This window comes from Coregonus lavaretus (genome assembly GCF_964263955.1).
Source record: "Coregonus lavaretus genome assembly, chromosome: 14".
NCBI lineage: Eukaryota > Metazoa > Chordata > Actinopteri > Salmoniformes > Salmonidae > Coregonus > Coregonus lavaretus.
Genome location: NC_140001.1, coordinates 41,269,580 through 41,283,833, shown reverse-complemented (window position 1 = coordinate 41,283,833; position 14,254 = coordinate 41,269,580). Strand labels below are relative to the sequence as shown.

Below are 14,254 nucleotides of genomic sequence, written 5' to 3'. Positions count from 1 at the left end.
ACTCTCCATAATTAGGTGAAGATCGAAGATGCGACGACAATGGAGAGCTGTTATTATTTGATGCTTCCTACAGGCAATATTGGAAAGATTACCATTTTCAAAGCTGACTTCCTCCAAGAATCGCGGTGCGGTCATGTGTTTTTGGAGCGGAGAGACTTCTAAGGCAGTATTTCAAATGCATGATCTGACCATCCCTGTCTGCGGTGTGCTGTTTACGGTAAAGTTGTAGGATGATGAGCAGTGATTTGGAGCGCGTTTCACTCAATTCAACGACGGCTAACTCGGGAACCGGGTCGGGTGGCCGCGCGCTGTCAGCAAACGTTCGGAAGCTTCACAATGCGCTCAACCTGCTGCTCACAGACTTCGAGAGAGAACAGTTCATCCACTGTCTCAATGTTTACCACGCTAAGCGCAACGTCTTCGACTTGGTTCAAACTCTCAAAATAATCCTCAACACGCCGAACAAACGACAACTCCTCCCCATGTTGCGGTTGGTCATTCCGCGCTCAGACCAGCTGTTGTTTGACCAATATACTTCCGAGGGCCTGTACCTTAAAACGGACCATCTACCGCCAAACAGTGGTAACAACCCTGAAAGCTTTGGAGGAGAAGTAGGCAATGCTGCAAACCACCATGTCCCAATTCCCACTACTCAGTTTATGAACCCGCATGAGTCGCCTCATGATCTCTCTTGTTATGCATCACCAGGAGCATGTCCCGGCACGGATGGTTTCAGTACCACCGCTGATGGGACAGCTCCCCAGGCTTTCGTGCAGGGGGAGCCTGTCGGAGAGATCCGCCAAGTGACATTGAGACGCAGCAAGAGCAATGAGGGTTTAGGGTTCAGCATCCGGGGAGGCTCCGAGCACAGTGTGGGAATCTATGTGTCGCTAGTAGAACCCGGATCTTTCGCTGAGAATGAGGGACTGAGGGTCGGGGATCAGATAGTGACTGTTAACGACATGCTGTTTGACAGACTCTCACACATGGAGGCAGTCAAGGTAGGCTGTGTGTGTGTGTGTGTGTGTTTGTGTGTCTGGGACAGCCTCCATGTAGCAGGGATAAATTGGCTGTCACTTCAAATCTCATTTTGTGTGTGTATGTACACTGATATCCCTATCCAGTGGCAATTTTAGCATGTAAATCTTGGTGGGGCAAAGTCCATTTTTTTTGTTGCCATGCCAGCAAAGCCACAACACAACATTAAACAATACATTAATTGCACTATAATGGTGACAAACGGTGCCCACAAACTGTTAGGGCCTACATAAAGCTGTCCCAACAGCAGTCCCAACACCTTACCACTGCTACACCTGGCTATCAGCGGAGCCTTGTCTGGCAGCGAAACAGTTCATTCAGCCTCATTTACTGCCTTTAAAAAAAAACATAGCTGATATGGATGACTTACTTAAAAAAAAAAAATCTGTTTCTACTGACAATTGAGATGTACAAACTATGGCACAAGGGGACGGCGTGCGGATAAGAGGCAATCCGTAATTTCAATTAAGACATTAATGAGCGAGCTAGGACTGTCACGAACATTGAGAGACGGGTCAGACCAAGGTGCAGCATGGTATGCGAACATGTTTATTAAATAATAAACACAAAACAACGTAACGTGAAGTCCAAGGCTATACACAATACAAGCCTAACACAGGAACAAGATCCCACAAACATAGTAGGCAACTGGGCTACCTAAGTATGATCCCCAATCAGAGACAACGAGCGACAGCTGCCTCTGATTGGGAACCATACCTGGCCAAGCATAGAAATATACATCCTAGATCATAAACATAGAAAACATCACATAGATGTCCACACCCTGACTAAACATACAAGAGTTCCATACGTCAGGGCGTGACAAGGAAAGACGTAGTCAATATAACTATTTGTTCTGCACCTTTGAAATGTACGTTGACAGAATTCAGGACATGGGCCGTTCTTACAGTATTCTCCCTGTACACCAACAATGCTTACATTTCTCTAAAACAGGCTATAGGCTACATGTGCACCACTAAGTCAGAACAGTAGGCTAAATTATGAGGGGAAAATTGACCAAATTATTAGGGTGAGGCACATGGGCTACTAACAGCTTACTACACAACATACACTTAGTATTACTTTCTTAGTTACAGTATACATATCTCCCTGGCATATTACATCATTTATGCAGCAGCATACAATACATTTTTGGACTCACCTTGTTGTGCTCACTTGAAGAGGAAGGTGGCGCAGCTGTCTTTGTCATCAAAGTCTGGCATCCTCTGGATTTATGGTGCTTTCAAGACAACTGGGAACTCTGGAAAAAAAACAAGGTTGAATCATGATGACATCAGTGATCTTCAGGTCGGAGCTCTAGAAAGAGGCCTGAGTTCCCAACTTGCAATTCCGAGTTGGATGACCGTTGAAAACGTATTTTCCCAGTCGGAGCTCGTTTTTTTCAGAGTTCCCAGTTTTTTTGAGCTCACTGAAGTCAGAGATTTCCCAGTTCCAAGTTTCCAGTTGTTTTGAGGGCGGCAGAAGTCATGCTGGATTGACAGCATGGCCAATGTTGAATGTGTCGTAGAAAATTGTACTTATTCTTAATAAAAAACAGTGTTTCCAGAGTTTTTGTAGAATTAAGATAGACTTTACTGCAATTTAGATAAAGCCAAGGTGGTCTGCAGAGCATCTAAACTCCAAACACTTGGCCCTCAGTTTACATACAGTTCTATTCCTGCACATTTTGCATACTTTTTGCCTAATCCCTCCCTGTTTAGTTCTTCCACCATTGTCCCCAAATGTCCATATTTTGACCGCTCCGCCCACTCTCTTAATTCATGATAGTTGCGAAATCTGACTTCTCCTCCTCCTATTTATTCAGATTTGGAACCAATAGTGGCAGGACCAAGCTTTCTCATGCAAAAAATCAGTCAGGAGAAGCCTTGAGGTTAGGGAGCGCACACACTCCTGCAGCCTGTCCCAGTTCACCAGTTTCAGAAATAGGCCCCCTCTGCACACAAAGTCTCCAGCCACAAATACATTTGCACATAAAACATCCCATCTAACTCATAACACATTATAAAACCTATCAATCAATACCTAAATATGGTTTAAACATGTCAGGCCCATAACCCATTCTCAACCATATACATTTAAGACATTCCTAACAGCCATCCTCCCTGGACCTTGAGCCACTATGTTTTCTTCTTGTGACTATGTGCATGTGGCTATGTGTATCGGGTCAGGCTGTGTGTGTCAGGTCATAGCGCACAAACAAGTGATAACGTTAGTTCCATTGCTACTCCTATCTCCACATAGCTGCACCCTTGGAAGATAGCAAAAGACAGGATGAACTGAAAAACTGTGGTAACTCTGAGGCACTTTGTCTAGGATGAACTGAAAAACCTGTGGTCATTCTGGAGCTCTTTTTCCTGACCGTGTGACCAGGTTACTCAGAAGCAACGATAAACAATACGGGTCTATATAGGTCTATCTGTTCCTGAAGTTTATCTCCATCCCATGTCCTTGACTACACACCCAGACCAGCTGCAGGGAGCTAGAGGGAACCATCCTTTCTCAGAAGCATAGCATTTGCACTAAAGAATTGTCTCTTTGGGTTTTCAAGCATGAACTGCTCGTTTCAAGTCCTGACACAACATCTCAATTGGGATTAGGTCTGGACTTTGACTAGGCCATTCCAAAACTTCCAATTTGTTGCTTTTTAGCAATTTTCATGTAGACTTGATTGTGTGTTTTGGATCATTGTCTTGCTGCATGACCCAGCTGCGCTTCAGCTTCAGCTCACAGACGGATGGTCTGACATTCTCCTGTAGAATTCTCTGATACAGAGCAGAATTCATGGTTCCTTCTATTAAGGCAAGTCGTCCAGGTCCTGAGGCAGCAAAGCATCCCCAAACCATCATAGCACCACCACCATGCTTGGCCTTTGGTATGATGTTCTTACTGTGGAATGCAGACCTAATCCCAATTGAGATCTTGTGGCAGGACTTGAAACGAGCTGTTCATGCTTGAAAACCCACACGTCACTGAGTTAAAGCAGTTCTGCATGGAAGAGTGGGCCAAAATTCCTTCACAGCGACATGAGAGACTGATCAACAACTACAGGAAGCATTTGGTTAGAGTCATTGCAGCTAAAGGTGGCACAACCAGTTACTGAGTGTAAGGGGGCAATTACTTTTTCACACAGGGGAATTGGGTGTTGCATAACTTTGTTTATGAAATAAATATGTAATTGTTGTGTTATTTGTTCACTTATGTTCCTTTTATCTAATATTAGGTTTTGGTTGAAGATCTGATAACATTCAGTATCACAAATATGCAAAAGTAGAGAAAATTTGAAAAGGAGCAAATACCACTGTATATATATATATGCAGTTGAAGTCGGAAGTTTACATACACCTTAGCCAAATACATTTAAACTCAGTTTTTCACAATTCCTGACATTTAATCCTGGTAAAGATTCCCTGTCTTAGGTCAGTTAGGATCACCACTTTATTTTAAGAATGTGAAATGTCAGAATAATAGTAGAGAGAATGATTTTATTTATAGCTCTTATTTATTTCATCTCATTCCCAGTGGGTTAGAAGTTTACATACACTCAATTAGTATTTGGTAGCATTGTCTTTAAATTGTTTAACTTGGGTCAAACGTTTCGGGTAGCCTTCCACAAGCTTCCCACAATAAGTTGGGTAAATTTTGACCCATTCCTCCTGACAGAGCTGGTGTAACTGAGTCTGGTTTGTAGGCCTCCTTGCTCGCACACGCCTTTTCAGTTCTGCCCACACATTTTCTATAGGATTGAGGTCAGGGCTTTGTGATGGCCACTCCAATACCTTGACTTTTTTGTCCTTAAGCCATTTTGCCACAACTTTGGAAGTATGCTTGGGGTCATTGTCCATTTGGAAGACCCATTTGCGACCAAGCTTTAACTTCCTGACTGATGTCTTGAGATGTTGCTTCAATATATCCACATCATTTTCCTTCCTCATGATGCCATCTATTTTCTCTCAACCAGCTTCACCTGGAATGCTTTTCCAACCGTCTTGAAGCTGTTCACACATATGCTGAGCACTTGTTGGCTGCTTTTCCTTCGCTCTGCGGTCCAACTCATCCCAAACCATCTCATTTGGGTTGAGGTCAGGTGATTGTGGAGTCGAGGTCATCTGATGCAGCACTCCATCTCTCTAGTTCTTGGTCAAATAGCCCTTACACAGCCTGGAGGTGTGTTGGGTCATTGTCCTGTTGAAAAACAAATGATAGTCCCACTAAGCGCAAACCAGATGGGATAGCATCTCAGAAATGACGGGTCGCACTGTCCCTATCCATAGTGCATATGCCTATCCACAGCTATATAGAGAAGCTGAATAAAACAGAAGAAACCAAGACCCAGGGTAGTACTAGCTATGATGCCCAGTTACAATACAACATAATGTGACATCAAGAAACACACAAAAGCTTTTTTTACATCCCAAATGGCACCCTATTCTTTATAAAGGGCACTACTTTTGACCAGGAGCCATAAAAGGCCCTCGTCAAAATGTAGTACGCTACAGAAGGGATAGTGTGCCATTTGGGAGGCAATTTCTGTCTGTTAAGGAAAAGGGACAGGACCAGTGAAAAGCAAACTACTAATGTAGTCTAGTCTGCTGAAACAGAGTGACAGAGAGTGTCATGTGGGATACTACATCAGTTGCTTGAGGTCCAGTTTGAGGCGCTAGTTTTAATCCCATCAAAATCAATGTTGTATTTTATTCTACATCACTGATTACAGATTCATGCTCCATGCCATGGCCTGTGGCTTCAATGTGACCTTAGCTGAACTTCTCTGCTCTCTTTTTTATTTCCCATTTTTGCTGAACTTCGCTAGTCTGAGGAGAGAAAGTATAGTGCTGATACTGTGTGTGTCCCAAATGGTACCCTATTCCCTATATAGTGCACTAAAAGTAGTATGCAATGGAAAGTGGAATGTGGAAGTGGAATGTAAAGTGGAGGGGGCAGGGTGAGTGGAGTGGAGGGAGATGATGAGGACAGGCAGCAGAGTGAGAGTGTGTTTCTCAAATGGCAGCCTCTTCCCTATAAAGTGCACTACTTTTGACTAGAGCCCATAGTACTCTGATCAGTGCACTGTAAGGAATAGGGTGCCATTTGGGACTCAATCAGACAGTGTAATGCCTGATTCTCTTATCTAGTCAGGAAAATGAATGTGTTTCACAGTGTCATTATTTGGGGGGTTGCTATCAGGGGGGTCTTTTGTTGTCACAGTAGGTGTGTTTTATCAGTACTGCTGTCTGTGTTCGTGAGGCTGTCTGTCACAAGACATTGTGTGGCAAATGCCATCTGCTTTCACCCAGTCAGACTTTAATACACAACCTGCAGCTACTGTTGTTCCAAAATAAAAGGCCTTTCAGAGGATTCAGAATTGATTGCTGTGTAATTTAAGACCAAATAAAGAACCTTTTTGAACACAGTCAAATAAATCTTGCCTATTTTGGATAACTTTAAAAGGAAAAAACAACTGTTATTACTTTTCTGACAGTTTTCCAAAGTTAACATGTCCATTCATTTATTTAGTGGGGGCGGAGGGGCCTCTCATACCTCATTCTCCTGGAGTGGACCAGCTACCACCGGCCTGAGGAGAGACACATGGAACGAGGGGTTAATGCGATAATTAACAGGCAGCTGTAACCTATAACATACCTAGTTCAATCTCCTCAGGACTTTAAATGGCCCCACAAACCGCCGGCCCAGCTTCCGGCAGGGCAGGTGAAGGGGCAAGTTTCTGGTCGAGAGCCAGACCCGATCTCCCGGTGCATAAACCGGACCCTCACTGCGGTGGCGATCGGCGCTCGCCTTTTGCTGTCTGATGGCCCGCTGCAGATGGACTTGCGCAGCGTTCCATGTCTCCTCCGAGCGCTGAAACCATTCATCCACCGCAGGAGCCTCGATCTGGCTCTGATGGCAGGGTGCCAGAACCGGCTGATAGCCCAACACACACTGGAAAGGAGTGAGATTAGTGGAGGAGTGGCGAAGTGAGTTTTGGGCTATCTCTGCCCAGGGAATATACCCCGACCACTCCTCCTGCCGGTCCTGGCAGTAGGACCTCAGAAACCTACCCACATCTTGGTTTACTCTCTCCACCTGCCCATTACTCTCAGGGTGAAAACCCGAGGTAAGGCTGATCGAGACCCCCAAACGTTCCATGAACGCCCTCCACACTCTAGAGGTGAACTGGGGACCCCGATCAGACACTATATCCTCAGGCACCCCGTAGTGCCGCAAAACGTGAGTAAACAGGGCTTCGGCCGTTTGTAGGGCTGTAGGAAGACCTGGCATAGGGATGAGATGGCAGGCCTTAGAAAACCGATCCACAACGACCAAGATCGTGGTATTCCCCTGGGAGGGGGGAAGGTCCGTGACAAAATCCACCGACAGGTGAGACCACGGCCGTTGTGGAATGGGGAGAGGTTGTAACTTCCCCCTGGGCAGGTGTCTAGGCGCCTTACACTGGGCGCACACCGAGCAGGAAGAAACGTAAACTCTCACGTCCTTAGCTAAGGTGGGCCACCAGTACTTCCCGCAAAGACAGTGCACCGTCCGACCAATACCAGGATGACCAGAGGAGGGTGACGTGTGAGCCCAATAAATCAGTCGGTCACGGACCTCGAGCGGCACGTACCTCCGTCCCTCTGGACACTCTGGGGGAGAAGGGTCGGTACGTAACGCCCGCTTGATTTCCGTGTCGACCTCCCACACCACCGGTGCCACGAGACAAGACTCCGGTAGTATGGGAGTGGGCTCAATGGACCTCTCCTCTGTGTCATATCGTCGGGACAGGGCGTCTGCCTTAACGTTCTGTGACCCGGGGATATACGTGATCTTAAAGACAAACTGGGCCAGAAACATGGCCCACCTAGCCTGATGAGGGTTCAGTCTCTTTGCTGCCCGGATGTACTCCAGGTTACGATGGTCAGTCAGAATGAGAAAAGGGTGGTTAGCCCCCTCAAGCCAATGTCTCCACACCTTCAGGGCCTGGACCACAGCTAGCAGCTCCCTGTCCCCCACGTCATAATTGCTCTCCGCCGGACTGAGCTTCTTAGAAAAGAAAGCACAGGGGCGGAGTTTTGGAGGCGTGCCCAAGCGCTGAGACAGTATAGCACCGATCCCCGCCTCGGACGCATCCACCTCGACTTGGAACGCCAAAGAGGGATCCGGATGTGCCAGCACCGGAGCTGAGGCGAACAGGTCCTTCAAATGACTAAACGCCCTGTCCGCCTCAGCCGACCACTGTAAACGCACCGGGCCCCCCTTTAGCAGGGAGGTAATGGGAGCCGCTACCTGTCCAAAACCCCGGATAAACCTCCGGTAGTAATTGGCAAAACCCAAAAACCGCTGCACCTCCTTTACTGTAGTTGGAGTCTGCCAATTACGCACAGCTGAAACGCGGTCAATCTCCATCTCCACCCCTGACGCAGACAACCGGTGTCCCAGGAAGGAGATGGACTCCTGGAAAAACAAACATTTCTCTGCCTTCACATACAGATCATGCTCCAACAGTCTACCCAGCACCCGACGTACCAGGGACACATGCTCGGTACGTGTAGCGGAGTATATCAGAATGTCATCAATATACACCACTACCCCCTGTCCATGCAAATCCCGGAAAATCTCGTCTACAAATGATTGGAAGACTGAAGGAGCATTCATTAGACCTTATGGCATGACGAGGTACTCATAGTGACCCGAGGTGGTACTGAAGGCAGTTTTCCACTCATCTCCCTCCCGAATGCGCACCAGGCTGTAAGCGCTCCTGAGATCCAATTTTGTGAAGAAGCGCGCCCCGTGTAATGACTCCGTCATACTAGCAATCAGAGGGAGAGGATAGCTGTATTTAATAGTGATCTGATTGAGACCACGGTAATCAATACACGGGCGTAAACCCCCATCCTTCTTCTTCACAAAAAAGAAACTTGAGGACGCAGGAGAAGTGGAAGGCCGTATGTATCCCTGTCTCATGGATTCGGCGACGTATGTCTCCATAGCAGCCGTCTCCTCCTGAGACAGAGGATACACATGGCTGCGAGGGAGCGCCGCGCCAACCTGGAGGTCTATCGCACAATCCCCCTGTCGATGAGGTGGTAATTGAGTCGCCTTCTTCTTACAGAAGGCGCTTGCCAAATCGGCATACTCAGGAGGAATGTGCATTGTGGGCATTTGGTTCGGACTCTCCACCATCGTTGCCCCTACGGAAACACCTACACACCGCCCCACACACTGATCAGACCATCCCTTGAGAGCCCTCTGTTGCCATGAAATGTTGGGGTCATGAGATATTAACCAGGGAAGTCCCAACACCACTGGAAACGCAGGAGAGTCAATTAAATACAACTGTATAGTCTCCTCATGACCCTTCTGCGTTTTCATCTTCAGTGGCGCTGTGACCTCCCTAATCAATCCCGACCCCAAAGGCCGGCTATCTAGGGCATGGATAGGGAAGGGCACATCGACTGGTAATATAGGGATCCCTAACTTATATGAGAAATGGCGATCGATAAAATTCCCAGCTGCGCCTGAATCGACTAGCGCCTTATGCTGGGAGTAAGAACAAACTTCTGGAAACATCACTTGGATACACATATGAACAGCAGAGAGCTCTGGGTGAGTTGGGACCTTACTCACCGGGAATGACTCATCAGTGCGCTGCCTGCTGCCTCGAATCCGAGGAGACCCTCCCCAGCACCGAACCGCCGTGTGTCCTCGGCGGCCACAGTTGGTGCAGGGGACAGCCTCCTTCCTGGCCTCCCTACTACCAGCACCCCCGAGCTCCATAGGGCTCGGCTCGGAGGTGCTGGGGGATGGAATGGACGGCCCCAGCGCTGGACGTCCGCGGGTAGCCAACAGGGTATCCAAGCGAATCGACATGTCCACCAGCTGATCGAAGCTTAGGTTGGTGTCCCTGCAGGCCAGCTCTCGACGAACGTCCTCCCTCAGGCTGCATCTGTAGTGGTCGATGAGGGCCCTCTCATTCCATCCCGAATTGGCAGCCATAGTCCGGAAGTCCAGTGCGAATTCCTGCGCGCTCCTCCTCCCCTGTCTGAGGTGGAATAGATGCTCACCCGCCGCCTTCCCCTCCGGGGGATGATCGAACACTGCCCTGAAGCCGCGGGTGAACTCTGCATAGTTCACAGTAGCGGCGTCTATCCCTCCCCACTCGGCGTTGGCCCACTCCAGTGCCTTGCCGGACAGACAGGAGATGAGGGCGGACATGCTCTCGTATCCCGAGGGTGCCGGGTGAATGGTTGCCAGGTAAAGTTTCACCTGGATCAGGAAACCCTGACACCCGGCTGCGGTGCCATCATAAGCCCTCGGGAGCGAGAGCCGAATCCCACTGGACTCCGGATGTGAGACGATAGGAGTAGCCGATGGTGGTGGTATCGTTGGAGGAGGTGTGGGCAAACCTCCTCTCTCCCATCGTCCCAAAGTGTTCATAACGTTATCCATAGCGGCACCAAGATTTTGGAGCATCGCTGCCTGTTGTAGGACGCGCTCCTCGAGTGATCCAGTCGGTGCCGTCGCTCCTGCTGACTCCATGGTAAGGTGTGTGATTCTGTCACGACTGTCTGTGAGATGCGATAAACGAAGTCAGGCGCAGGACACAGAACTCTCGGATACGTACTTTTAATACGAAAAGGATCCAAAAGGACACAGAAAATAACTCCACGCAGGGAGGAAATAACCCGCTCACAAAATAGACAACCGTGAAGGGGAAAACAATCACACACAAAGTACAGATGAGAGACAGGGGTAATTATAAGGGAAACAATTAACATAATGACGAACAGGTGTAAACAATACAGACAAAACTAAACAAACACCGATAACATCGAACGGCAGTAGCTAGTACTCCGGGGACGACGAACGCCGAAGCCTGCCCGAGCAAGGAGGAGGAGCAGCCTCGGCAGAATCCGTGACAAGTGCATTTGTTGCTGTTATTTTTTGATGCGCATCAGTTCTATCGCGTTAATATTTTTTATGGAAAAAGGGTTATTAACTCAATAACGTTATGGGAAAAGGGTTATTGTTCCAGATAACTGATAAGATCCAGGGGATAAAATTGCCATTTTATATAACTGTTACATCACTTTTCAGTTTTTGTCTCCTATACGTTCCCAGCAGACTCCTATCCCAGCAGACTCCTATCAGTTCCTACGGCCCTGCTGTGCTGCTATGATTTCCCTGCAGAGAGAGACTGTGGCTCCCTCTCAGTTATTCATTGGTCCCGATCCCCGTCTCATCAAGAACTAAATAATTCATTAAAGCTTTTAATTAAGCAGGCAGCATTTAAGGCAGGGAGCAACAAGGCTAATCCTTCCTCTCTTGTGCTACTTCAAAGGATATGTCCCAAATGGTACCCTATTCCCTATATAGTGCACTACTTGGCCCTGGTCAAAAGTTGTGCACTATTTAGGAAATAGGATGCCATTTGAGACACAACCAAAGTGCCACTGTATGTTTGCCAGACAGGAAGCAGCTATCTGAGGGTGGAGGGAATGAGCAGTAATATACATTTACATTTGAGTGATTTAGCAGACGCTCTTATCCAGAGCGACTTACAGTAGTGAGTGCATACATTTTGATACCCTTTTCGTGCTGGTATACTCTTCATTGTTGGTCCAGTGCTGTAATGGAACAAATACAGTGTAATATATTCAAATCTCATATTACTTTAAGCCTGTACGTTTCTCTGTCAAAGAGCTGGGGGGAGTGTAGCTGAAGTGAAATGGAAAGTAAACAAAACTTTGGTCTATGGGGTTTTAGCTACATGGCTCTCCCCTGCAGTGTTGTGACTCTTTCTTGACAGTAAACCAAACAGCCTCGCGAGGAGCTTAGATCGGTCACTCTGATCTGCATTCTCTCCCTCTCTCTTTTTCTCGCTCTCTTTCTCTCTTTCTCACGCACACGCTCTCACACGCATGCGCGCACACACACACACACACATACATACACACACACACACAGAGTAATTTGCTGAAGGCAAGACAGCCCTCAGAGCCTTGTGAATAGCTAATACTCTAACTCGTCCTCTCCATTAATTCAGGAGGAAGTAGATGAAGCAGAAACAAGCTGTGCTGAATTCCCACTGCTCTGGAACAGACCTTGAACCAATGCTGCTGCTCTTTATATAGCGTGATAAACAGGGGAAATTTAGTTTTTCATGTAACCTAACAAAAAGCGAATGTCATGACAAAAGCTTTAGAGAAACGGTACCGTTATATAATGGTGGAGTGTGAATAATGAGGTGAATAATAAGCAAATAAATAAATAAATAGATAGATATGAAGGGAGGGAGGGAGGGAGGGAGGGAGCAGCAGTTGTGCTCAGCTGCCATGGCGTGGTCAGTATTATCAAAGTGGATCCCAGCCAGGCTTGGTCTGCATCCCAAATGGCACCCTGTTCCCTATATAGTGCACTCCTTTAGACCAGGACCCATAAGGCTCTGGTCAAAAATAGTGCACTATGTAGGGAAAAGGGTGCCATTTGGGTCGCAGTTTTGGAATGAGTTCAGCCATTGATTCATCAAAGAGCTGTTATTTTGCTTTGAGGGGGCAGCAGTGGTTTTTTGTGATGTTTGAAATGTGGAGTCGTATATTTGTTCTTTTATGGAGGGAGAACTCAGGCCATGCTGATATAAAGTGGAGAGGAAAGACAGACTAGCTATAGTTGAATCAATTGGGTGGGTTCTCATCCCATGCACAAAATGTGTGCTATACAGTGGCTTGCAAAAGTATTCACCCCCCTTGGCATTTTTCCTATTTTGTTGCCTTACAACCTGGAATTAAAATGGATTTTTGGGGGGTTTGTATCATTTGATTTACACAACATGCCTACCACTTTGAAGATGCAATTTATTTTTTATTGTGAAACAAACAAGAAATAAGACAAAAAAAACAGAAAACTTGAGCGTGCATAACTATTCACCCCTCCAAAGTCAATACTTTGTAGAACCACCTTTTGCAGCAATTACAGCTGCAAGTCTCTTGGGGTATGTCTCTATAAGCTTGGCACATCTAGCCACTGGGATTTTTGCCCATTCTTCAAGGCAAAACTGCTCCAACTCCTTCAAGTTGGATGGGTTCCGCTGGTGTACAGCAATCTTTAAGTCATACCACAGATTCTCAATTGGATTGAGGTCTGGGCTTTGACTAGGCCATTCCAAGACATTTAAATGTCTCCCCTTAAATCACTTGAGGTTGCTTTAGCAGTATGCTTAGGGTCATTGTCCTGCTGGAAGGTGAAACTCCGTCCCAGTCTCACATCTCTGGAAGACTGAAACAGGTTTCCCTCAAGAATTTCCCTGTATTTAGCACCATCCATCATTCCTTCAATTCTGACCAGTTTCCCAGTCCCAGCCGATGAAAAACATCCCCACTGCATGATGGTGCCACCACCATGCTTCACTGTGGGGATGGTGTTCTCAGGGTGATGAGAGGTGTTGGGTTTGCGCCAGACATAGCGTTTTCCTTGATGGCCAAAAAGCTCAATTTTAGTCTCATCTGACCAGAGTACCTTCTTGCACACAGGTGGACTTTATTTAACTAATTATGTGACTTCTGAAAGTAATTGGTTGCACCAGATCTTACTTAGGGGCTTCATAGCAAAGGGGATGAATACATATGCACGCACCACTTTTCCGTTATTTATTTTTTTGAATTATTTGAAACAAGTTATTTTTTTCATTTCACTTCACCATTTTGGACTATTTTATGTATGTCCATTACATGAAATCCAAATAAAAATCAATTTAAATTACAGGTTTAAAGCACCATGGAGGGCCCTGCAGGGCCTACCATACTCCAGCACAGTTCTCTCCACGACATGGTAGAAAAGAGCGAGATATGCTTGGACACTTGAGACTCACCTCAACCAACTCTCCAAATCATGCCCTGCTCTTTTTATACTTCTGGGCCTGTATTCATAAAGTGTATTTAACACTGCACCAAAGGACTGAGAGTGAACATATTGAAGCTGCCCAAGGTTAAATGTAAGATGCTAACTAATGCACTAGTTCTGACTGACTTTGTCCCTGGCTTCATTACTGAACTGTCATTCCCATTGTATGTGCTGCTTCTCTTTATCAAAGCCACCTCGTCTGTCATCTTCTCCTCCCAGCTTCCTTTCTTTCTTTCCTTTTTTTTCTTTCTTTTTCACCTGTCTCATGTCACCAGGGATCCATTTCTTGTCACCCATCTTTCAT

At 46.7% G+C, this 14,254-nt stretch overlaps 1 protein-coding gene across 1 annotated transcript in view; it reads left to right on the top strand.

Moving 5' to 3' along the window:
- Positions 1 to 233: 233 nt before the first annotated feature.
- Positions 234 to 14,254, top strand: part of LOC311141140 (whirlin-like) — a gene marked incomplete at both ends in the record, with an annotated part of 94,033 nt that continues 80,012 nt past the window's right edge. Inside the window, 2 exons of the mRNA XM_084176394.1 lie at positions 234 to 582; positions 757 to 1,001. Coding sequence (XP_084032520.1) covers positions 234 to 582; positions 757 to 1,001 — 594 coding nt within the window. The remainder of the gene's footprint in view (positions 583 to 756; positions 1,002 to 14,254) is intronic.